Source organism: Silurus meridionalis, chromosome 11 (assembly GCF_014805685.1).
Source record: "Silurus meridionalis isolate SWU-2019-XX chromosome 11, ASM1480568v1, whole genome shotgun sequence".
Taxonomy (NCBI): Eukaryota; Metazoa; Chordata; class Actinopteri; order Siluriformes; family Siluridae; genus Silurus; species Silurus meridionalis.
In genome coordinates, this window is record NC_060894.1 from 9682606 (window position 1) to 9709929 (window position 27324).

The following is a 27324-nucleotide window of genomic DNA, read 5'->3' on the forward strand; positions in this document are numbered from 1 at the left end:
GTCTTGATCTCGATGACTCTTGGCATCGTCATCTTGAAATATGTCTGTGCAATCAGGGAAGAAAAAATCCATTGATCTGGTATTTCAGTATATTCAGGTAGTAAGCGGACTTCAATATTTGGAAAAAATAACTTTGGTGAACTTAGATCTGACCAACTGAAGCAACTCCAGATTATAACACTGCCCCCACAGGCTTGCGCTTATCACTTTGAAGCAGGGCAAATCTGGACTCCAGTCCACATAACCTTTTTCCATTACTTCAGAGTCTCTTTATGCTCCCTAGTAAAATTGAAGCCTTTATTCTGATCAGTTTCACTGATAAGTGGTTTTCTTAAGGCTACACAGCTGTTAAGTCCTATTCCCTTGAGATCTTTTTTGCATTGTGAGTGTGGAAATGCTCTTACTTTAATTATTAAAAGTAGCCGTGAGTTCTACTGTTGTTGTTTTTTTTTATCTGATTTTATTAAACGTTTAAATGATCTCCGATCGTGATCATTCTAAATGTTCTTCTAAACACATTTCTTCCACAAGATGATGTTCATCACTATCCTTTCAGGTTTTAATAATGCAGTGAACAGTTCTTAACTCAACTTTAGTAGTTTCAACAATCTCCTTAGTTGTTGCAGGCCAATAATTTGACCCTTTTGAAACATCAGTTACGATTAACAAGTTCGCTGCAGCTGAAACCTATTAATCACTGCAGTAAATATATACTGAAAGGTAGGGACTTTTTTTGACATGGCAGTGTATATTAGTGTATTAATTATTATAAAAATATATTATTATTCTAAACTCAAAATACATATAATTTTGTTATTTATAATTATAATAAAATAAATAAATAATTGTCATTTATTTCAATATATCAGGATTTGTATAATTTTTTTGGTTAAAGTTCAAATGTTCAAAATCAAAGGTCAGGTCAAAGTAAAATTTTTATTTTTAGAATAAATGTCTATAACACACATACAGTCGCTATTTAAATGAAACAGTGCACTAAGCTTTCATTTAAAAAAAAAGTTTTAAAGACCCTTGACTTATACTTAAGGAGAGTGCATGTTTTAAAGAGACTTCATTTCATTCCAGCTCTCTTGAGTATGAAATCATTATCCAGAATCGTTCTTCTTGCAGATCAGACCCCATCTGTGCTGGCTTTCCATCCACATTCTTAACTCCTGTTTTCAGCGTTTGTTTTCCGAAACACACGTGACTCATAAACACTTACAGAAATTACAGAACAGAGGCCTTTTTTCCTTGTGTTTGTGTTTGTGTGTGTGTGTGTGTGTGTGTGTGTGTGTGTGTGTGTGTGTTTGTGTTGTGTGTGTGTGTGTGTGTGTGTGGAAAAGAGATTGTTTTTAGGGTAAATAATACACATCACATATGGGAAACATAAACCTACAAGCAATCTCTGGAGCATTATTCGGTGCACCTTCCACTGTTTTTTACGTGTAATTTTTTATTGTTTAACATCAACAAAAAACATATACAATATATAACATATAGCAGGGAGGTGGTAGCTCAGTGGTTAAGGCATTGGGCTTTGGATCAGAAGATCACAGGTTCAAATCCCACCACCACCAAGCTGCCACTGCTGGGCCCTTGAGCAAAGCCCTAAAAACCCTCCCCTGCTCAGTTGTAAGTCACTCTGGATAAGGGCGTCTGCCAAATGCCGCAAATGTAAATGTAAATATACACAGAAGAATTGGGACACCTGACTTTTAAAGACATATGTGGTCCCTATACCGTTACCACAAATTTGGAGGCACACAATTGTGTTGGATGTGGAAACGTTACATTTTCCCTTCATTTGACATACATAGGAGACCCAAACCAGTTCCAGCATGACAGTGGCCCTGTGCGCAAATAGAGCTATAGAGCTCAACCCTATTAAACATCTTTGGGATCAATTACAGTAGAACACTGACCCTTGTGTTTGAATAAGCACAAATCTCCACAATCTCACTCCAAAGTCTAGTAAAACATCTTTCCAGAAGAGTGGAGATTATTATAACTGAACATTGGGATAAAATGTGAAATGGGATGTCCAAAAAGAACACACAAATCCACACATTATTGTCCATATTGTGCACGATTCAAGGTTGATTGTTCAAATAGTATTTTCTGTATCTGATACCCCAAGGTAAGTTTACACTGAACAGTACATCTATTTTTAAGTAGCAGTCGAGTATCAAGGTTAAATACATGAACATCGATATTAATTTTCCTAGGTGGAAAAAGCCTCGTGTGTGAGATAGAAGAAACTTACAGTTGAGTTCATTAATTAATGTACACATTGCAGAATCTGCTAAATTCTGTTTTACTCATTTAATTGATTCACATTTATTGATTCTCAAAAAGGTAACAGGATACATCACCAGGGCTATAAACTTTTTCACATGACAATCATTGAAATGTTTTATATAGAGATTGAAGTGCAATACTGAAAGATTGTGACCTTGACTGTAGACGATAACTGTTCCAAACTCTATGCGGATAGAGAATCATTTAGAAGCTACTGCAGGTCTATAAAGCTATGCAGCACTTTCCTGAACAAAAAATATAAAACTATGGGTTCAGTATAATTTGCAATCGAATTTATTATAGATGTTTGTTTGTTTTTTTACAGTATTTTGGTATATTATAATCAATGCAAATGTAATGCGGTTGAATTCCTGGAAGCTTGAGCAAAGCATCAGTGTTTAGTGTTTAATTTTTTCAAAATGTATTTGTCACATACATAATCATACAATGTATTTTATAGGATGCAGCAAAATACTTTTTATGGCTTCTTCTTTTCATAAATTAAGATAAAAAAAATAAGGGTTAAAAATGAAAGAAGTTGCAGAATAAAAAAATACTATTTGAATATTAAATGGTTTACGATATACTACCAGAATAAACAATATAAACACATTACAGTATAATAAAACATAAAAAAAAAAAAATAGAAGCAGAACATGGTTGCAGTAGTAACAATAGAATAATATATGCAAAAAAAAATAAAAAAAATAAAATAAATCTAATAAATTGCAGCACTATAAGATGTAAGATTTGTGTGTGTGTGTGTGTGTGTGTGTGTGTGTGTGTGTGTGCGCCTGTGCACGCAAGGCAGTATGAGGACTACTATTTAGTCCTTGGTGTTCTCCTGGTGGAGGGCCAGAAACGCCTGTGGAAAGAAGCCTACATTTACGGCATTTGTCAGTCGCCCTGCTTTGAAGTCTTTATCAATAAAATACAAATCTATTGCTAGTTAATTTGGACACATACTAAAAATATTGTCAGAATCTTTTAGAAATAAAAATATAAAAATATAAAAAATGCTGGAATAGTGTTTGAAGACTGCTAGAGAGTCAGCTTTTTGGACATCAAGTGGATGTTGGTGCCACTACCTAGATGCCAGAACAAGAAAGAGTTTTAAATCATGTCTTCCTTTCACCAGAAAGATGTTGAGACCAGTCAAGCATTGGTTGAGGATTGGAGTGAGAATAGTGCAGTGTGAGGTGAGTTGAGAGCTGTTAGGTAAAGGGGTGCTGGTCTGTTTTTGGCTTTGTAGCCAAGCATCAGTGTATAGTAAGCAAGTGGAGGGAGTGTAGCAGGAGGGTTGGGGGTGTCGCACTTCACTTGGTAGAGATTCTCTGTCCTGCTTGGTTCTGTTCCTAAATCAGGCTGTAATCTTTTCTATTTTCCCATAGAACTTTTTTAAATTACTTTTCTACAGTGAAACAGGCAGCACCTGGAAACTACAACAGCTTATTTCCTGATAAATAAGTGGAAATACATATTCATTGAAGGAAAAGAAAACACATGCTTTCGGGTGCTAAAAAAATCCCCTCACCTCGAACCGTTTTCCTGTTGTATTGTTTTCAGAACCATCCTGTGTGAACTTTGGTCTTGTGTAGGCATAGTTTGTAAGCATTGCTCTGCTGCCCATGTGACTGGCCATTTGGATAAATGCAGGTTGATTGATTTAAGAAAATCTACAAATTTCCATTAATATTGTCACCCTTGATAAAAATAAACAAAGAAGGCTATGAAAAAATTATCTTTATCTTAAAAAAACCTTTGTGAAATGTAAATTTTATTTCCTGTGCTCATATTTACTAAGGGTGCCGATATTAGTGGGGACTTCTGTATACTGTACTGTCAGAACGAAGGCTTTTGCATCCTTCTTACTATATGCGAGGGGTTCTCTTGCTATGGAATTGGCAACGTCAGCACTTCTGGAAAATCTAGCATCCACAAGCTTTCCGATCAGCGATGCAGTTCTATAGTTTATAGATCAGACGTAATGGGAAAGCGATTCTCAGCTAATGCGAATCTGGCATGAGAAATCAAATTTATCCTGAATAGCAAGTCATTTAAGCGTAAGTAATCGTTCAGAATTCAAGAAAGAGAGGGGGAATTAATTGTGTCAAGTGTCTACAATTTTGCTTTCAAGGGCACACTGATATCCAGTAATGGCCTTTAATGGCTTTAGTTAATAACAGAGCACTGAAGGTTTTCGCTTCTCTATTTCCAGAGCACTCCATTCCTTAATGTTCTCAACCATGCACTTTTTGTCTACTGTGTAATTCCAGAATGAGCTGTTTTGAAGATGTATTTTATTTGCATGCTGCCATATTAGTTTATTTATTTGTTGTTGGGTTTTACACTATATGGACCATATGATTTGTGTGTGGTTTTTAATACATCCCATTCCACATTTAGTATCAATTTGCTATAATGACCTCAACTCTTCTGAGAAAATATTTGTTCTCCTTCAGCCACTAGAGTGTTAGTAAAGTCCAGTACTGATGTAGAGTAAGGACCCATGTAAACCATAGAGCTTTGTGCACAGAGGCATTGTCATGCTAGTACAGATTTGGGTTTCTTAGTTCAAGTGAAGGGAAAATTGCATGCTACTGCATTCAAAAACATCCTACACAATTGTGTGCCTTCACTCTTTTAGTAACAGTTCAACAGGAAAAAACACAAATGGCTGGGAATGTCCCAGGTGTGCCAATGTTTTTTAAATATAATATATCTGTGAATTATTATAAGTCAAGCATCATTAGGCATGCAATAGTAACATTTTTAATTGATCCATTATTTAAAGTAAATTTTAGGCCATAAAATGTAGCATCGAATTCGGTTAATTAAAGTACATTTATTACTCATTAATTACACATTGAAATAGTATAGTATAAAACAACTTTTAAAAAAATACCAGAAAACAGTCATATTTCCAGTTTCCATAGGTTGTAGTGTATAGTACATTCAAGTGCATGCATTATCTGCTAAGTCAGGTACGTTCTAAAAAGCATAAAAAAACCCGAACAAACAGGAACTAGGATTAATAAAATGATAGAAAGATTCGTCATGAACGACGTAAACGGCGTAAACCGATATACTAATTACAGGCACTTAAATCACATTCCCGATGATTAGCCTAGCACTTAACACTGTACTTCTATAAATAGCCCACTGTGCACTACACTCGTGTGTATCTTGTGTGGTTATATGGTTATAGCAAATTTCACATTTTTTGAGAAACAATTCTGAAAGGAAATACTTGATCCTAATTTTATCAGTTAATAAAAAAATAAAAAGGTGTATTGATGTGATTTGTTCATTATGGTACTGATAGAAGCATAGACTTAATCAGACCTTTTTTGTTTTTCTGCCTCTATCACCAGGTGTTCTCCGAGTCACTGCGAACATGGCGGGAGGTGCACGCAGTCATGGAGCACTTTCCACTGCGACTGCTCCAGCACGGGATATAAAGGGGCTACATGCCATAGCTGTAAGTAATGATGCCTCTTTATTTCCATTTATTCATGAAGTCAAGGACAAGATGTATTTTATTAACTAATTTATCTATTTGTTTGTTCGTTGTTTGTTTTATTTTTTGGAGAAAATATATGAGTGAATTTAAGATTTTGTGAAAATATGTGCATTTTTCAAATGCATCGTAATGATCCACTTGTGTTTAAACTCAAGATGTGAATTTCATGTAACATGCAGGCTGTTGAGACGGAATTTGAGTACACAGTCAGAAACAAACTGTAGTTCAGTCATGGATCCGAAGGTCTTTTTTCGGTGTAAAATCTTTTTATTGTTTACACTTTGACATGATCTGGAATTGTTTGGTTCTTTTTTCAGCCCATCCTGGAGTAATCGTTATAGTAAAAGGTCCGTGAACTCAAATTTGCTGGGGAGCAGGCTTATTTCACATAAACCGGATTAGATTATGACTTTATAAGCGGAGGTCATACTGAAGTCTATCGAAGCCATGTCCTTTCCATTTTTATGAGAGCAACCTGTTGCAAGAATTATATGGAAAGCTTACAAATTCTGTGCATCATGTGGAATACACTGGATGCTTCAGCACAGTATTTTGCACAGATAGTTTACTTAGATATACCGTATTTTTCGGACTGTAAGCCGCTACTTTTTTCCCACATTTTGAAAACTGAGCAACATAACATTAGACCAATAAAATTTTCGAACGAAAACGTAAAAACGCACCTCACCTGTATTCTGAGCTGCACAGCTTCGGGAGTAAAAACTTCCACCGAGATTTTTAAATGCACGACGATGCCAAAAGATAAACTCCCAAGATAAATAGTTGTGAAAGGAAGGAGGAAGACAGTGAACAATGACTTTCTTGGTAGGCTACTGTTTAGATGCAAGCCGTTGTAACGCGTTGAGTCTGGGTCATGGGAGAGCTCACTAACTTCAGTTGCAACAGAAATCATATAAGCACAGACAGGTTTCCAAAACTCGTGCTTTTTTATTTTTCTTGGCAACAGCGTTACGGGTTAGTCTAAGAAACTTAGAAATGAGCATCAGAAAATAATAAGGACATACTCCTCGGTCTCCACACACGCAGTAATAGCGTAAAAATGCGGCGGCAGGCTATTCCCAAAATGCCGCTCTACTCTTAAAGGAGCCACAACATATTTCACCCGTTACACCGTGTAACAGACACCGTCTTTCGTTAAAGCCTGTGTAAAGTTCATTAGTTTCAATGTAGACGGCTTATAGACAGGTGCGGCTTATTTATGTTCAAAATAAAAATCTTCGTCAAATTCAATGGGTGCGGCTTATATATGGGTGCGCTTTATAGTCCGGAAATTACGGTAGTTGGTTGTTTTTTTGTGAAAGAAACTTTTACCACAAAATTAGTTGGACCCTTATATTTACTAGTTTACTTGTTGTCAAGTTCTATTGGGTGCTACTGTGGCTCTAACATCATGAAAGTAAAATAAAAAATATATATATTTTATTTGCATTAAATGTTTAATTTAAATACTTTATAATAATAATTATTTAACTTAACAATACAGTATATAATTGGGGAACACTTATTTTTGTTTCTTACTTTGTCAGCAACTTTCTTCCAGTTCTCTTACCTTGTTTTTGCAGATTTTGAGGTGTTCCCTGGCATATAAATAAAGTTTATAAATTGTTCATAATCTCCCTGCAAAACATCTTGCGTTGCAGCAGTTGAAAAAATAAATAAATAAATAAACAGCCAATAGCAGCTAGTCAGTGGTAAAAAATAGACAATGACAGTGCACAGGATTTTTTTTTTTTTGCTGCTGCAGAGCAAGAGTTTTTGCACAAAGGTTTCAAGCAATGCATGAGAGAACTATCTCAAACCATTCAATCCTGCTATATTAATCCAGTATGTGCGTATGTAGAACCCAACTAGGCAAAATATAATTACCACAATTAGAAGATCTTGGATGTGTCATTTCAGCTCGGATGTAATTAGCAAAGTGCAAAGAACAGGCCCTGTGTGATGAATTTTTGTTTTGTTTATTCTTTGCCAACAACACAGAAACAACAAGGCCACGCCCCCACAAGGGCAAAAGCATAACCAGCGAAGCACGAGCCAAATTGCATCATTGATCTAGATTATGGCAGGTTTTCAAATGAAAAAATCCTCTTTCTCGCCCTTCGTCTTTTTTCTTCCTCTCATTCGTAATTTGCACCACAGCAGTGGGCTGAAATTAAGCACCTGTCACTCAACCAAACTCTCAGCAGTTTTTAACGCTTTTGCACTTGACTTGCTTAAAAATGAGAAGGTGATAGTAAGAGACCTGGCGCTTTCACCCTGTGTAATTAGATTTGGAACAAAAGTGCTGTCAGTCAACGAAGTGAGTTACTTTTTTCCTTTATTTTTGAGCGGGTTTTTTTTATGCTTTTGAGTAATGGGCAAATGGGCAGTGACCAAAGCGAAAGATCCGCCGGCTTTGATGAATAGAGCAGATTTGCTGAATGTTTTTATAAAGAAGTCCATTACTAACTTTTACACTTGAACAAAAGTATTAAAATACCTAACTATAAGATATATATATATATGTGCTTTTTGACCATCCCATTTCACATTTAGTCCTCATTTGCTGTTATAATTAACCTTCACTCTTCTGGGAAGATGGTCCACTAGATTTTTGAGTGTGAGGTCTAAGAAGGTCTATTTTTTTTATTATTATTATTCTTTAGGATTATCTTAAGGTAACATTTTGTTATTTTGCCCTTATATGGTTCTGTCTAGAATATAATCAAAACGAGCTGCCTTTAGGACTGGGAGACATTTCAATCAACGAATATTATTAGTTTGTATAATCTAAGATGATTTTGCGCCAAAGACACAATAGTTTGATCTTTGTCAAGTTTTCTTGTTATCTTATATAGCTAATATTGTAGCTAATGTCATATATATGTGTTCAAGAAAGATTGTAAGATTTTAATATTTATACAGAAATGTAAAAAAAGGTTGGTTTTGGGTCACCGATGGAATTTTTCAAAGGCAAAGGAGTTTTTCTGAGCGTGTGTATTTTTACATGGCACACATGGACTAGTAGGTCACATCTGTCCACAGGATGCTTCAGCCTAATTTTTTTTCATGTGTTTTTAATTAGATAACAAAACATCCTACTTTATTCCTTAGATCCTGCTGCTCTTATTAGTATAACTCACTTTCTGTCCTGAATGTTGTTCACTTCTGAATGTATGTCTCATGTTACAGCATTCCGGATAAACAAACTGGTATGTTTTTCTTTAGTAATTAAAAAAGGCTGATTTCTTGTGTTAGGGTTCTCCAAGAGACATGAACTGCACTTCCCATTAGCCACTGCACCTCACCTAATCAAGTCATGTTATATGTTTGATAGATTAGATCATTAGATTAGAATTTTTTTCTTATTTGTGGTTCATGGTTTTCCTCACCTACAAAATTGATCACTTTTTAAAAAATGTATGAAGTATTAAAACTCTGTCTGGCCTCAGCTGCATCTTATTGAAGCAAATTAACAAGTGCAAGAATTTGTCAGACAGACCTCAGCAATAGGAACACCGTATGGACAAATGTTTGTGAACAACTGAGCATGAGGTTCATATGTGCTTTGCACATTCCATTCCACATTATGATCCAATACATTTTGGAAGGTGCTTGTGGAGATTTGTGCTCATTCAGCCACAAGCTGTCAGCGTTCCAATTCATTTCTAAGGTGTTCAGTAGGGTTGAGGACAGAGCTCTATAGCAGGCCACACAAGATCTTCCATTTCAAATCATGTACAATATATCTTCATGGAGCTTATGTGCACATCCTATACAATTGTGTACTTGCAGATTTGTGCTAAAAGTTGGAGAAGAGCCACACAGGACTGGAAAAGTTAGGTGTCCAAATATTTTTGTCGATATAGTGTATATATTTTTCCATTTCTGCAGAAAAAAAGATACTCCTCGTACAGCTGTTTTTGCCAGTTGCGCTTACAAGCACCATTGACTTCTCTTCACCATTTTCCCATTGGGAAACTCCCATCGCCATCTTATGGGCCATTTTAATACTTTATTAGTTCAAAGGAAGTTTGTAAATCTCTTTTTTTTTTCTGAAAATGCTTTTCTCTCCTCTCTCTTGTGTTGCAAGGTGATGTGTAGGTGATGTGATGTACGCTTCAAAAAAATAATTTTACAAAGACTTTTAAACAAAAAGATCGCTAAATATCTTTGCCAGAACTTGTGGGTGTCTGATGATCATTTAGTGCCAAATTTTGTTTCATGCATACACACACACACACGCACGCATACACACATAGCTAATACATTTGATTACCAAGCGAAGGTGTAACACGAAAGTGTAAAAATTTGTTTACAAGGACACAATATTGGCAACTTGTCCTTAAAATAAAATCATTTTCAGAAGTAATTGCCATTCTGGGCTGCCATCCAAGTTGTCATGGAGCCTAATTAGCAATGATACTCAAAAACCTGTCCGTGAATATGTTTCACTCGCACGTGAAATGAAACAGATTTCATATCGATTTTGGGTTGAGCAATCTGTTTTGTTCTCCTCTGAGGTTTTTTTTGTGTGTTTTGTTTTTGTATTTGTTTGTTCATTTGACATGCGTTAATTGTAATGGCTTTTCTTTTCCCATTTACATTTTAAATCCTATTTTGGATGCCGATGCTTAAATCTGAGGTCTCTTAGTTTAACTTGGTATTTACAATGTTAATTATACCATATTTTAAAGTGTTTCCTGTGTTTCTGTAGCACTTTTGAACGAATTGTTTTCTTGAGGTTTGATCTAAATCAAAATTAATTAGCCAGTCTACCAGGAAGGTCAGCGTGCCAGTATGTTGCCCAAGCCCAAGTGTTTTAGTTGTCTGGAAATCCATTTGATTGGCTAAAAAATGTGTGATCTCTAGACTGGATTTAAAACTGCTGATCCCCTGAGATAAGGCTGCACAACACTAATCTCTAGCTCAAGTTTGACAGGTAGGCTGCTATAACTCAAATAAGCATGTTTTCAACCAATGATGAGCAGAAAGGCATCTCAGGATGCCAGTGGTTTTGGCTAAAAAAGTTCTACTTCTGAGCCAAGAACAGGAATATGAGGCTTCCCATCAGCCACTGCATCTCACCAAACCATGTCATGTCACTGTTGAATATAAAACCTGCATAGTGGACTAGTGTAAGATCTAGGCAATGTTGAATAATTGCAGGAATGAGCAGGCTATAGCTGTTTATTTGTGGTCTGTGAAAAAAATTTAAATGCCAAATCTTTGTCGATTGTTTGACCTTCGACTTTTTTTAATATGCTTTATTTCAAACTTTCTTTATTGTATTTATTTTTATTTAAATGAATATTTTTTTAAGTAGTGAATCTCTAGTGCTTTCCTCAAGGTACTTTATGATACTATATGTAAATTGGGAAGCTGCAAAAAAGAAAAGAAAAGAAAAAACAAATGTTCGTTTCCTGGTCATCTGATTTAATGCTACTACAGCATTAATGCTGCATTCTCATCCCTTTTCCAGGGCAAGAATCCATTATTAAAGGGTATTATACCTACATTTTTTATTTAGCTTTAAAAGCTCAGCATGGTCTCAAACAAGTCCTTACACATTGCTCGACGCTATCCATATTGAAGATTGCCAATCAATGAGCTCCAATTCAAATCCACTGGAGCGATGCATAGCTTCACATCGATGAAATAAAAGGGGAACGTTTCCATGAGCAGTGTGTCCATGCTTGAGAACCACGTCCTATCCTCACACACTTCCACTGGATAATTTAGTCCACAAATTTGTCAGAGGTATCCATGTAGTCAGTGGGCGTGAACGGCGCTTTATCCGAGACGTTACCTCTCACCTCCTCCCCAATCCGTCTGTTTTTTTTTTTTTCCGAGGTCGACGTGTATTGAGCTGTTTACTCTGCATGCCCGCATGCGGAGGCCCTAATGAGGACTGTCACACTTCATTATCTCAGCTCTCCAAGACGCATTTTCATGGGGAAGTAGCAATTGGGGACTAGGCATTTACATCCGCCTCAATGGGATTTGCTATTATTGTTACTGTTTTTTTCATCCAGATCAGGAATGCTAACTGTCATTTCCTTGTTTCCTAGCTGTCTATGAGGCATCATGTGAAGCATACAAGCACAGAGGGAACACATCAGGCCTGTACCACGTAGACATAGATGGAAGCGGACCGATCAAGCCGCAGCTCATCTACTGCAACATGTCAGGTAAACATGTGACAGACAGGTGCAAGCCTGTTTATCCGTGTTTGTATCCGTGTTTGTATGAATTTTTGTTTTCACTTATAGCTAAAAAATAAGGAAAAAGCTGAATTCTATCTAAAAAAGTGTTGATGATTATGCCATAATCATTTTGAATGATTTCTTTTTAAATCTAGTATTAAATATAAATATTATTTGTCAGACACAGAATCACACTAATGTATGACATGCAGCAAGCATATATGTCAATAAGAAATACGTCAAATAGAATAAGAAGTAAATAGAAGTTACAATGTAATAAAAAAAGTTTTGCTAACCATAATTATATATAAACACTAGAATTATATAAAATATTATATGTGAAATACAATATAATTATAATAGAAAATAAATAAAATTGAAAAAAAAAATAACAATAAAAATAAAAATGGAAATAGAACTTTAAAAAAATAAAGATAGAATTATCAAAAATAGAAATAATATTCTAGAAAAATAACAATAGATCAAATTCTTATAAAGTACAGATAGAATTATGAAAAGAGAATTATAAAAACAACTACATAAAAAAAAAAAATGAAATTATAAAAAAATATAATTTAGTAGATTTATATAAATAATTTTATTACATTAGAAAATGAATACAAATATAGGATTTCTATAGGATTCTGTTTAGCACTGGGCCATTTACTGAAGACAAATTTTGAGACACTTTCATGATCCCTTAGCACGAGAACCCTTGGCATTGAGAATGTGTGATGCTTTATTTTATACAGTATACAATGCCCTTCACTAATATTGACACTTTATGAAAAGCGTATTTTTAACAAAGATACAGTGGCTGTCATAAGTTTGGAAACAGCTAGTCTTTTATTGTTTTTGAGACATGTGCATGTTCATTTTGTTTATATTAAACAAACCAGGTAAAAGACAAAAACACAAGAATTTGACAGTGAATGACTTTAAGAAAGTTCTGTGGACAGATGAGTCTAACAGATGAACTTACTGTATGTAAGATGGAGAACAGAAGAGAAGATGTTAGCAGCCTCCTTCACACCCACAATCAAACATGGAGGTCAAAGCTTAATGGTTTGTAGGTGTTTTTAGAGCAGGAAGGGTTGAAACTTATTCCAGGTGAAAGAAATACTGAACCAACATGGCAACCATTCCATACTTCAACAACATGCAATTCTATCTGGACTGTGGCTAGAACCAATTTCACCATATAACAAGACAAATGAGCTCAAGTGTACCTCCAAACTTATTCAGAGAGCAAACAGCAAACGGCTGAATTGTTGTTTATAACGGAATGGCCTGCCCAGTCACCAATTGAAATGAATTGCAAGGTCAGAGAGAAATATCCAACTAGCAAAATATACCTTTGGCAACTTGGAAGGCATGACAAAGTATTTTAGCTTTATGTTAGGATAAATGACCTGTCCAATGATTGTGTAAAGCTATTATTTATGCTAAAGCAGGATTTTTTTTTTTTTTTTTTTTATGAAAATAAAGTTCAACTTCTGAGCATTTGTATATTTGTTTAGCCAAAGTAAATCTTCATACTGTTGAATGACCTGGTTTGTTGCATATAAAAAAATGGAACTTGCATGTGTTCATCAAAACTGAAACATAATTATTGTCAGAAACCTCTCCTTTCATTCACACTGGTGGTCCGTTCTGCAATTTACACTGTCATAGCCTATGGTTTTTTAAACTATCGGTGACCTCAGAGTGCTGCGCACCGTGTTGTGTCCTCATTGTCATTTGCATAATTATGTGTGTCTTTATTTCACTCCCACAGATAAAGCATGGATGGTGATCCAACACAATAACACTGAGCTCACCAAATTACGCCCGTCCTCAGGGAGCACTCAGCATTCAGCTTCCTTTAACTATTCCGCCGATGCCGAGCAGCTCGCGGCCATAATTACCCGAGCAGAGCACTGCGAGCAGGAACTATCTTACCACTGCAAAAAGTCACGCCTCCTGAACACACCAGGTAAGCCCTTTTTGATTGAAGGTATTGATCTCATCCACATCCTCATCTTCTTCCAAAGGACAGATATTTAAAAAAAAAAAACGTGATTGTCAGTCAAATCAATTGTCATCAATGATTAAGGGGAGGTGGTAGCCTAGTGTTTATGGCATTGGTCTTTGGATCCGTGTTGTGGATTCGAGTCCTGGCCATACCAGGCTGCCACTCTTGGGCCCTTAAACAAGGCCCTTAAGCCCCCGTGGGTGCTCAGTTGTGCTTGGATGGGTGCTTGGATGGTCCCAAGCCCAGCTGCAAAAGGTGGAGGGTGGGCGTTGGGCTTGCAACCCTACCCCATAACAAAACTGTTACAGAATCCCAAATGCGCCTAAAAAATATTTTTATAAAGAATTAAAAATATGCCATTATGTTTAAAGCTAATAATGATGTGTTTATAGTTTCCAGCATGTTATAACATACTAGCTTTTAACATGATAGAATACATTTATAGCTAATAATAACTTGTTTATAGCTACTAACATGGTTGAACATGTTTATAGCTAATAATAACTTGTTCATAGCTACTAACATGGTCGAACATGTTTATAGCTAATAATAACTTGTTTATAGCTACTAACATGGTTGCATATGTTTGTAGATTCTAAAAATATGTTTACAGCTACTGATGATATACTTATAATTCCCAGGATGTTATAACATGTTTGTAGATGTTAATACATGTTAATAGGTAATAAAATGATAGAATGTTTATAGCTACTAATAACATTTATAGCAACTAATACAATGTATACATTTACTTATGTGTACTCTAGCATGGTATAGCATGTTTACAGCTCCTAATACCATGTTTATAGAATTACTTTTACTAGTATATACTAGTACTATATATGACATAACATGATCTAATATGTCTTGTGGAAATTCTATGACATTTGTAAAACAATCAATTTGAAAAAAATCATGGCATATTATTCATTAATAAATAAAACATGATACTGCATCCAAATGCATAGATACAATTGTGTGCCCACATATGGCTGGAAAATTCAGGTGTCGCAATACTTTTGTCTATATGGTGTACAAATATGTATATTATCTTCAATGTTTTTTGCATGCTACAAATGGTGTGTTTGTGTGTAAATAATCATAATCAACCTTTGCGCCACTGCATTGCTCTTTGTTTTTTTTTAGTTTTGTCCCACTCTGATTACGTGCCTCGGACCTCTTAAAGGTCGAATGATTCAATAATTGTTTCGGCGGCCTTCTGTGCAAACAGGACCTGCCTGAGCACTCTGCCTGTAAATCGCTGCCTATTAGTTGTCTCATTAGGCCGGGATGCTGATGAGCTGAGAAGAAAGACGGTGTCAGACATAAATAAATAATGCCCCAAATGTCAAATGAAGAGTAATGAGAGTGCATGCTTCTCCCTGAACCGATGCCGGCACCTCGAGATGGATGGATGTGAGCAGACAACAGACAAATCAATGCCAATCTCACAAGAGTTTAAGAGTAAAAAGGAGGTAAAAACACCAAAACACATAGCAGTTCTGCTGAGAGTTACATGGTTCAACCTGGAGCTGAAGCTGCTTGTCCACACAAGCACTTTTATAAACCCTGAGTCAGACTGTTTTAGCCTGGTTGATACATTTATTTAAGAATGGGATGCTGAAGTGAGAATTATTTTGCACTAAAGATTTAGCACTAATTATTGATTTTTATCGGGTTTCAATGTGCACACTAAGCTTGGACAGCAGAAGTTCATGCTAAGTGTAATTACTGCTTGTGCTTATTTAAATACATGCATTTACTGATTCTCAGGAGCCTCAGTGGGGGAACTTTTTGAGCAGGATGATCAGTGTAAATAATAATTTTGTCTTCTGGGAAGCTTGTGAATATCTTAAGTCACTTCCGAAAGGCAATTCTACACTAAAAACAAATATACAGCAAACATCCTGTTTAAAAATTTACACGCTCCATGTCCGTGGGTCTTAATGTAGCATGTTGCTTTATGACCTCGAATTTGGCTGCCTTGTTAGCTGTTGTTGATAACTATTTAGAAATTTTAGTGCCATCCAATGTATGACTGATGAGAATCAACATGACAGCAAAAAAGTAAAGTCAAGAAGCCATTTCAACCATATATAGCTGATGGAGTACACAGTGAAATGAGACAGCGTTCCTCCAGAACCCTTATGCTACATTACACAACATAAAGCTATAAAATATCAGAAAACACAGAGCTAAGGACCAGGAAGTGTCCTCACCACATTAAGTGCATTGTGTGCAACCTTGTGCAAACAGTGCAAGACAACACAAGACAGTGTAGGACAAATACACAAAACACAAAATAGCGCCGCCAGGAAACCTTCTGTATATTACACTGTGCAGTGTGTAAAAGAGAACTGAGTACAGTAGTGTACCTTGTAATTAACAAAATGTAAACAAAAGGGTTTGTGCATAACAGCAATTGCAGCAGTCAAAAAGATGTTGCAAAAACAGGATGTAAACAGCATGTAAACAGTTTGTAATAATGCAGTAATATAATATGGGTGGTGCTGAGACATGGATGTGTTATTATAGGTAATGTAATGCAAAAAAACGTTATGAAGTGTATGTTTTGTGTCTTATTCATTGAGAAATCTATATATTATTACTAAATGTATTACGTAATGTAACATAAATTCCTAATATTAGAATGTCCAACTGTGTATGTTTTAAAAGTTTAGAGAAAAAAAAAGTTAAGCATTAAAACCAGCATTTTTTATGTAATAGTTTTTTTCATTTATTTATTTTTTTAAGTCTTTGTCTTAACCAACAGCTGTGTTTAATTTGAACCTTGTCCTTATTATTTGTTAAACGCACTTTGACATCCTGCACACATCTGTCTGGTTGCCAAGCATTTAAACATTAGCATCCTCAAGAGAATTGCAGGAGTTCTTGTCAATGTTGTTGGTTCATTTTCACTTTTAAATGATGTTGATTAATTTAAAATGAATGCATAGAAGGAGAGGGAGTGAGGAATGGAAAGAGGGAGTGAGCAGCAGGGTGTATAAGTAATCTTGCTTTGCAGTATTATGGATGATAATTGGCATTTGCAGATGGCACGCCATTTACCTGGTGGGTGGGCCGGTCAGGAGATGCCCACACATACTGGGCAGGGTCACCAGCGGGCACTCAGCAGTGCGCCTGCGCCGTCCAGAACAGCTGCATGGATTCCAAGCACCTGTGCAACTGCGACAGCGACCTCGACGACTGGTAATGAAACATGAAAAATATTTGTATGCTGAATGTTTACATTGAGTTTACACCATTTTTTCACAACTGGTTCAAAGAAACCATACACTTGAATTTTATTACTGTGTGGCATTACATACAGTTCTGTGCAAAAGTTTTACACCACCAGGAACAAAGTTTTAATGACCATACTTATTAATGTTTTGCTCTCTTTATTAAGATACAGTACAGAGAACAGAAACAGAGGAGATACATACACAAAATTAAGAAAACACACTTATCAAAAAGTCAGTATACTTTTCTAAAGTAATCTTCTGGTTATTTAATAGCTGCCTTCTTTTTAGCACGCCCCAGAATTCTTCTTTAGATTCAGGTTGTCTTTTATTTCTTTCTCTGTTTAGGTGACTCAATAATCAATAATAATAATCAATAATAATCAGGACTGTACTCTAAGATTGTCATTGTTTTATCAGCTGTTTTTTCTAGCAGTATACTTGGATTCTTAAATAAAACCATTTCCAATCTGGTGCTTTCTAGAAGGCGTGGAAAGGTGAATTAAAACCTGTCTGTAATTTTCAGCGTTTATGAGACCATCAGTTTGAACAATATTGGCAATATCACTGGCAGAAATGCAGCCACAAACCAGGACAGATCCTCCACCATGTCATGCAAGAATTTGCCGACCTCATTCGTCTATCTCTCTCTAACTCTTTTTCTCACATATTTCGATGATCCATTTCAAGCTTAATGAAATTTAGCATATTTTTGTATCTTGGCTGCTATCCTTTACAAAGAGCATTCCTGATCAAGCCTTTTCAGACTGTATAAGGGTCAACTTGGAATCCCAATGAAGCTGCCAAATGTTGAGCCAGTTCCTTGTTGGACTTCTTCCATCTTTTAAAGAAGTAACTTGGTGAAACTTCCTGGATAAATGTTCATCAGATTTTAAAAGTTGTATTGGCCTTCCTAACTTTTTTCTTCCTTGACCTTTTGTGATTCTTTAAATTTCTCTATAACAGCTTGAATACTCTCTTGAGTGTCCAGTGTGTTTGCTGATTTTTCCCTGAGAGTGGCCTTGCTTATGCAAAATGCGATTTTATTTCTGTCAAATTCTGTGATTTATTTTTTTTTTAATAGAATGATGTGAATCAAAGGTAGTCTTATTAGCAAATCCCTATGAATTCAACTAATACAATATGTGTATGTGATACTCAACCATGTCTTGCACAAACCTGGTGTAATAGACCTTTTTCACAGCAGTCAGACAAAAACGCGGATGTTAGCAATTATATTGTTTGAGTTCCATTCCCTTTATATTTAGGACAGATGCCCTTATTCAGAACAACTTACATTTATACAGCTGAGTAGTTGAGGGTTAAAGGCTTAACTTAATGGCCCAGGAGCTTGCCAGTGCTGGGATTTAAAATTAAGATCTTCTAATCAGTAGTCCAAAGTCGTAACAACTGAGCTACCACTTCCCTACCATACCTTCCATTTAGGTTTATGGGAGCCTGCTAAATACTTGCCACTTTAACCTATAGAAGCTTTTTCTGAATTTTATTTTATTTTTTCAATTACTACATACAGATTTCATGTATTTACTGGTTGTATTCTACTAAAGAGACAATAATTCTAAGAAATTCTGAGACAAGAGAAATAATTCTGCATTGTCATTATCTAATTGCTGAGATAGCAAATCTAATAGTGGTTTAAGACTTTTGCACAGTGCTGTGGATGAGCAGTGACTGTTTTTATGAGTCATTATAGTTTTTCATGAGTCCCATGTTGGTCTTGAGTGGTTAAACTGACCGTTCTCCTTAAAAGAAATTCTCCAGGAGCTGCACATTATTTGCTTTTACTGCATCTTCTGCATCTTCGAATTATGTCCAACAGATCAGTCTTTTCACACTTAGGATTTTTACACAACTTTTCCAAAAACCTGCAAATATTCACTGATTCCCAAGAAATCAACACTAAGCATTAAGAGCCAGGGGGAGGTATTGTAAACTTTTAAACAGGAGAATTGGTGTGAGGTGTTATTACTTTAGCTCTTTCGGGAAACATCTAAATATCCTTTGTTGTGTATTAAGGGCAATACTAAATGGAAAAAATAAACATAACAATTTGCACTGATCATCCCATGCAAAAGTTTACACCCATCTGGTACTTAATGTAGCGTGCTGCCTTGTGATCTCAACCGTAGATTCCTTGTTAGCTGTTGCTGCTAACTACTTAAATATTTCAAGCTATTATATGAAGGATGAGAATCTACACGTCTCTAGAGGTTTTTTCTTGCTAAAAAAAGAATCTGTAAAGCTAAATGGTTTCAGTATAATTTGCTTCACAGTTATTACACATTCTACATACAGAATGTCTCTACATTACATAATATAATTTTTTCGCAACATTTTAGATACATCAAAATGTACTTTAAAATAAAATACCAAATACCATCACTTTAAATGTAGCAAAATAAACTACAAAATACAGCAACCACACAATAAACTACTGTATTCTTGTATTTTAAAAATACTAAAAAATACTATTACTCTACTATTATTACACTAATACTATTAGTAAGGAAGCATTACATTTCTTTGCAAACCTTCCATTAATTGTCCTATTTGATCTGTTCCTTCACCATTACACTGATTTAGTTGACTAAGTAAACGATGTTTAATAGCAACAGCTTTTCTCTGGTGCATATGCAATATGCAATAAATCTGGTGCCTATGCAATACCATGCAATAAATCTGACATATGCAACCAGGTAACAGATCAAGTATTCATATACATAAACCTTGCGATCTTTCAGATGAAGATTAGTTTTAAAGTAACCAACAGTTTAATGTTTAACAGATTGCAATTGACCCATAATTGTATACTAATTTAGTTACTTGGTGGTAACGAAGGGTTACTTTGCATCAGAAACACTGACTCAATGACAAATCAAGTCATTTATAAGAAGATAACTGATGTCTAATTAATCATTTGATTGTTAATCATAAATATAGTAATATATCATGCCAGGCAGTCATTCATGCAATGGTATGCAAAATCATGATCCTACTAAACAGCTACTTTAATCAGGGTACAATATCAAATATCTTCTAAAAAAAAATCTAATATTTGCTTATCAATCATTGGACACCTATTTGAAAGCTGGCAGCCTGCATGTTTCTTTTTGGGCAAAATACTGAGTAGGCACCAATCAAGGCCACATTTTTATAATCATCATGTAGACTTCTTACGAAGTATTTTACAGTATTTTAAAAATACAAAAAAGTACAAAACACTCTTTTGATACAAAATATCAAAATCAAAATATTTCATCAAAAATATAAAATACAAATTAAAAAATGCCATTTTATATTTTAAATACCTATTTGAAATACATCATATATCATATATCCCAAATGCTGCAATGTAGCATTTTAAAACAAATTGGTTTCCTATAACTGCACAGACTCAACTCTTCTATTCTTTACTTAGAATATTGTTTTGTCTTTTTGCTTGTAAAAAAAATACTTTTGAGACAAACTTAATTATCATAGAAACAACCTGACTAACCTCAGATATTCTCCTGTCAGTCAGAAAACACTTTGACTAACTGATAAAAAAAATTATAAATAATATCTGTTCAAAAAACTTGCACATATTGGCAGACCAAACAGATCTACATACCAGACAGCAACAAGTTTATATATACCAAGTGTTGAACTATTCAACTGATCTTTACTGGTGAGCATAATGTTTTCTATTTCACAGTGAACAAAAGCATCTTTGAAAACAATACACAAAAGCAGGACATACTAAAAATCTGTTGGGATTTGGGTTACTGCAGTAATGGGTCATTTAAATACGCTGCCCAAAATGTGTGGTATTATTTCCTAAAAGCAATAGTGACAGTCGCAGTAAGAGATTCGATTATTGCCATTGGTCACGTTGCACCACAATTACGGTAATTGCAAACTTCTGACTTCAAAAAGGCATAAAAAGCTTTTGTGTCTTTCTTGGAATTGCTAATTATCGGTTCTCAAAAGCTTGGACATGAAAATGACACAACCCGGGGTAAAAAAAAAATGGCAGCGGGTTCTATAGTGAAAGCATATAGGAATAGTAGGATGTAACTAGTCAAATATTTGTCTGCCATTTTCTAATAATTACCGCTTAAAATGTAGTGCAGTTTAGCTTTCTGTCCCTATGATGGTGTGCATTTTCACAGAAACAACCAATTTCTAAAATGACTAGAATGTTTGAGCCTGTCGTCCCGTAATTACAGCAATTATGCAGCATGACTGGACTTTTTTTAAGCACCCTGGCTGATCAAGGGTTCAAACATTAAGTTCAAACATTAAGTTTCACTTGGATCAGTCACAGTCTTTTAGTGTTTTCTGTTTTGTTTTGCTTTCGACAGGCTAAACGATTCTGGCGTCCTCTCTCACAAAGAGCATTTGCCAATCAGGATGTTAGCAGTGGGGGATATTAGCAGGCCAGGGTCCGAGGCTGCGTATCAAGTAGGTCCACTCCAGTGCTACGGTGACAGTAAGTATCACATTTTTTTTCTTACGTTTTTTTAAATGTAATGTATATTACAATGACATGTGCGAATAATATGTTTAAAAGAGCTGAATACTTATGTGGTTTCAACCTAGCATGATGTAGCCCACGTAGATTAGGAATCTTCAAGGGCCTAACATTGGCAAATTCATCAGAGCTGGGGCATGACTCTCTTGATCTTCTGATTAGTGTCTTAGAACTTCAACTGTTAAGCCATTACTATCTTAAGTACAGTATCATGAAGGATGCTTGATGAGATCCCTTGTAAAATGGTGGCAGAAAATCAAAATAAGTGAAAGTGGTGGTTCAGCAGTTAAGACTTTGGAATTTTTATCATAAGGGTGTAGGTATAAATCACATATCTGCTGTGGTGAGGGTACTACACTGCCACTTCTGTGACCTTGTGCAAGACCCTTAACCCTCAACTGCTCAGAGAGATCCTTGTTATTTGCCCCTTATAAGGGCATCTGCCAAATGCCACTAATAATGTGAATCAATAAATAGTCTGTAAATGTGTTTGGATGCAATATTTTACAATACAACCAATTGTATTTGATTTAACAAACTGTGAGTGTTGCGTCTATGTAGTCAGCAGTGTAATGTGTGCGGCCTTTAAACCCCCAGCTGTGAGCTGAAATAGATTATTCTAAACCTAAACTCAACTTAGCCAAGAGTTAAAAGTTTTTGTACTTTTGTGTTAACATAAAGCCACTATCTGTATATGTATCTCCTGTTGGTAAACAGGAAGGAAAAATAAAAATGATATATAAATGGTAGTTCTTTAGCCTTAGCTACCTCACTCCAGTTTTTCAGAATTGTTCATAGTTGTGTAATACAGCTTTCTGCTAGGCAGTAAAACTTCTATATTGAGTTACAGCTCAAATGATGACTAAAGAGCTTCTGGAGCTTCCCCTGATTCTATAGCGCCTTTCTAAATGCTTTCTCTCTTCAGATGATTTCTGGAACGCAGCCCACTTTGATAAGGAGAACTCCCACCTCCATTTCCCAACATTCCATGCTGAGCTTAGTGCTGACATTTCCTTCTTTTTCAAGACCTCATCTTCCAGCGGCGTGTTCCTTGAGAACCTGGGAATTAAAGACTTCATCCGTGTTGAACTGAGATGTGAGTGAATTGCGCTTCTGGTACAGTACGTGTAGTTGAGGGCTTTAGTGGGACACAATGCTACGGGGTTTTTTTCTATCTGTATAAATGTATTTTTTCTGTTACAATTTCCTGTTCCTGTAGCACCATCATTCATTTTATAGTTAGTTATGTTCATGTGAGATCTTATTTCGACTTCTCACTATCTTCTGCTTCTTCTCCTTTTTCTTGGAGACTTCTTTCATCCATCAAAATCCATGAATGTCTAATTCACGCAAAGAAAGTATTACCATACTGAATCAACAATTATGCACATTTCTGGGCTAAGCAGCACTACCTTATTTTAATTGCATTCATTTAAATAATTAATCTTATATTAGTCCCATACTGTGTCGTTTAAGTAAGTCCCTGAATAAATTATTTAAATAGAGATTGTAACATATATAAAGTTTTATTCATTAATGAAAATCTGTGATTTTTGTGAAATATGTTAATCAATAGCCTCCAAACAAGATGTAGAAGTGAGTTTCTTCGAAAGACAAAATAATATCTAAATATCTTAAAATAGATATATAGATATTGTAACATATATTAAGTTATATATGGATCCATGTTTGAAGATTGAGAATTATCATTGGATGAAACTCATACAATAACAGGGAGAAAATCCTGAAAAACTAGGCTGTCAATAAACGTGTTGCTTATATGATCTGGTCAAATGTTTGTTCTTTTTTTATTCGACATTCCTATTTACAAAACATATGTGCCCAGTTGTGCTCGGTGCAAAATAATCTCGAGAAGCCGTCTCCCGAATATACAGACGCACTGAAACGGCGCCTCTCGGGGGAAATTTCAGTGCCGTGGCTCAACATTTCCTTTTCATTTGTTCTGAACTCCGCTTGAGTGTAAATAATCGCTGCGCTCTCATCACTCGCGTCCGAGCTGCAAGTTGTCCTGTGAAAGCCCACAGGAATCCGTGGCCTTTAACCTCATTAAAACGAGAAGCGTTAAAAAAAATAAAAAAATAAATTCTTAGCACATAACATGTTGGTGTGATGGATGAATGCTAAACAGGAGAAGACCTGAACACGGCCCTTAAGCTTGTTCTGTTATAATGACAAAGTCTTTTGCTGAGAGAGCTCAATTAGCCTCCCATTGTTCTGAGAAGAGAAAGACATGAACCGAGAAAAGGAATGAAAAAAGATTTCTAGGAAGTCTTGATTCACTCCTGTTCTGATCCAGTTCTGTGCATATTGTTGGGATATTAATAGATATTTTATCAGTCATCTAATATAACTCATAAGGATTTGTGTGCATTTTCTGTTGCTGCACAAGGACCCACTTTGATATGCTGCAAATAATTTAATAAAATATAATAAAAAAAATTATAAAATAATAATGAGGTCAGAACACACGATCAGGGATTTTGCAGTGTTGTTCTCGGCAGCACAAATCCGCTTGATAACAGAACGCACGCTGCTTTGCTTGCTCTTCACCGAAACGTTTTCTTCATGGTTGAGCTAGGAAAGATTATTTTATAAAGAGAAGCAGAACAGCTGCTTCGCAAGGCAATGGGGTGCAACCAAATGATGAATTGTTGAAGACCAACAAAGACAGATGGCTTTAAAACATAAACTATGAACAGCAAGGCTTTCTCAATATGTGACTAGTGTGTGTGTGTGTGTGTGTGTGTTTGTGTGTGTGTGGGGGTGAGGTACATATAAGCCCGAGTCAATAAGAAGGCAGTTGAAACAATTCACCAGAGTTGAATTGTGTCGATGTGAGCGTAATGTTATACCCGACTACCCCGAAATAGCATATTCATTTTTTTTTTTGAAACACAGCCAAAAGTGTTCTGCTCTAAACGCTCAGCTGAATTTAATTCTGTTTGAGAAATTGCACCACAGAGGTCTCATCGGCTGGAAAAGAAAATGCATTGAGTTTTCTTTCATCTCCAACTGTAAACCTTGAGCGTCAGGGTGTTCTCATCCGAAATGATTTTCAAAAATAAATAAAAAAAAGAGAGATTGAAGACAGGCGACTTTCTCTTCCTGCTTTGTCTTCCCTACTTGGCTTTATTTTTGAGTTGCTACACTACCTTATGAAAACTATCATTTACAATCCTGATTTTCTTCAGTAGGAGTATATATATATATATATATATATATATATATATATATATATATATATATATATATATATATATATATATAGGAGTAAGATATATACATTGAAAATAGTCACAAATGTGTGAATATCTACCACATAAGGTCCCTGTGTGTTTTTCCAGCACCTACTGAAGTCATTTTCTCATTTGACGTGGGGAACGGGCCACTCGAGGTACGTGTGAAGACTCCTGTTCATCTGAACGATGAGCGCTGGCACCACGTTGTGGCCGAGCGGAACATCAAGGAAGCATCACTGAGTGTGGACCATCACCCTGGGTCAGTGCAGAAAGCCCCCACCGAGGGGCATATCCACCTCCAGCTCAATAGCCAGCTCTTTGTGGGTAAGAATTTTGAAATTTATAATCATAACCCACTCATGCACAGAGGGAATACTCAAAGTCTGGGTGTTGGGTCTCAGCAGGGCCATGCAAAATATTCTGAATATGAAATATTTCTGTACTCTACCTTTGTACACTGCAACACATAAAAGATTATTTATTCAGAATGCATTTAAAATGTATTGTAGAAAAGACACATGGAGAGCAGATGTGCTTTATTATCTTTCTATACTTTTACTATAGACACTGTTCATCTGCATTACTGCTCAGCAGTTTCTTTATATTGTGCTTCTGCCTAATAAAAATAGTAATTAATTTTTATTTTTTTGCTGTAAGGCAGGGATCAACGTGGTTTGACTGTAAATTTGAGACCAAAGACCAAACTATTGAAGCTGTTAAGGTTTTTGGGTTTATTTAAGGCAAACCTTGCTAAATTCAACCCAGATAGCATACACAATGTTTGTTAAATGCATGAAAAAAAAAATACACAGATGGTACAGTATATGATTATTGTATTTATAAATGTTTTTAACTAATATGCTTATAAAATTATTCAAATCTGTGCAAAAATACATTAAAAGCGAAATGATGATACTGGAGTCTTCGCCTAGGTCTAAGTCTTTATACTTAAAGTTTGTCTTTATACTGTATTAGTTTGTATTACATTTGTATTTGTATCTGAAAAATGTACCTATAATCTTCGATGGGTCTGTGTATTGGTACTTAGGCTCTTGACCTGTGCCTCAGCTTTGATACTTAGAATTTTGTCTTAGATTGCTTAGATTAGATTGCTGGTCTGGGTCTTATCATAGATCCTTAGACCCTTGGTGTGGGTCTCAGTTTCTTGGACTGGATTTTAACTTTGATACTTACAGTTTATCCCTGGCCTTGGACTCAATCTTTGTATTTTGACTTCTCATCTCTGTCTTCTCATCAGCTTTGATTCTTAGAGTCAGCCTGAGTCTTAGTCTTTATTACATTTTTTATTAACTAAAAACTACTTAGATGCTTACAAGCCTTTAAATTTGATACTTGAAATCTTGGCCTAGAAGTCAACCTTGATGCTTAGACTCTTGGCCACAGACATACATTGATACCTACAGAGATTACTGGCCTGGGTCTCAGCACAGATTCTTATTCCTCTCAGTCTCAGAATTGATACAGTGGAACCCCGGTGTACGAGCATAATTCGTTCTTGAAAATTGCTCGTGTCCCCATTTGCTCGTATGTTCGAACTGATTTTCCCCATAAGAATGAAGTAAAAGTGATTTAATCTGTTCCGAGACCTCATCCAATCGCTTATTTCTGCACTTAAAAAGTATTTGTAGCCTATTTTTAAAAACAAATACACAGCAAATTACCGTAATATAAACATAATTTAACACTTACTCATGTGATAGTGGTTGATTGCGAGTGTAAGACGCACAAAACGCTCATAACCTCCTCGGTTTCCATGTAATTCTATTTACTTTCGTTTTCACAGCACCATCACTTATTTTCTTGGGATACATTTTTCAAGATTTCTAGTGAAATAAAAATATAAAACTAAAAAAAGTTACTGTGGGAGAGCGTATGAATACGGGAATAAGGAACGCCACAACAGGTCAGGTGCAAAGGCTTCACATCCACTTTTATTTGTTTTTTTGTGTCGGTCTGCTTAGTGGCACACGCACACACACGCACACGGTCTCCTCCTTAAACGCACCCTCCGATCACTGGAAAAGAGAGAACAATCATTAGGTCACATTAACTTCAGGTGAGGCAATCCCCTGCCTATCTGCTCCCGGACACGCCCTCCATTCACAAACCGCCGCTCGGCCACGCCCCCGCTGCCACAGTTACGTTTTTGCTGCACTGAACAACGAGAGCGACCGAGTGATACGTCATCAACTAAGCGACTGATGTGACCCTCCGCCGAAAACG

General features: G+C 35.8%; 1 protein-coding gene across 2 annotated transcripts in view; it reads left to right on the forward strand.

Annotated features, from left to right (window-relative positions):
• The window catches only part of cntnap3 (contactin associated protein family member 3), a 143235-nt gene that overhangs the window by 93364 nt on the left and 22547 nt on the right, over nucleotides 1–27324 (forward strand). For both annotated transcript variants that reach the window (XM_046861220.1, XM_046861219.1), the window contains 7 exons: nucleotides 5676–5782; nucleotides 11896–12015; nucleotides 13808–14005; nucleotides 17098–17254; nucleotides 21651–21778; nucleotides 22746–22916; nucleotides 25186–25404. In XM_046861220.1, coding sequence (XP_046717176.1) covers nucleotides 5676–5782; nucleotides 11896–12015; nucleotides 13808–14005; nucleotides 17098–17254; nucleotides 21651–21778; nucleotides 22746–22916; nucleotides 25186–25404 — 1100 coding nt within the window. The remainder of the gene's footprint in view (nucleotides 1–5675; nucleotides 5783–11895; nucleotides 12016–13807; nucleotides 14006–17097; nucleotides 17255–21650; nucleotides 21779–22745; nucleotides 22917–25185; nucleotides 25405–27324) is intronic.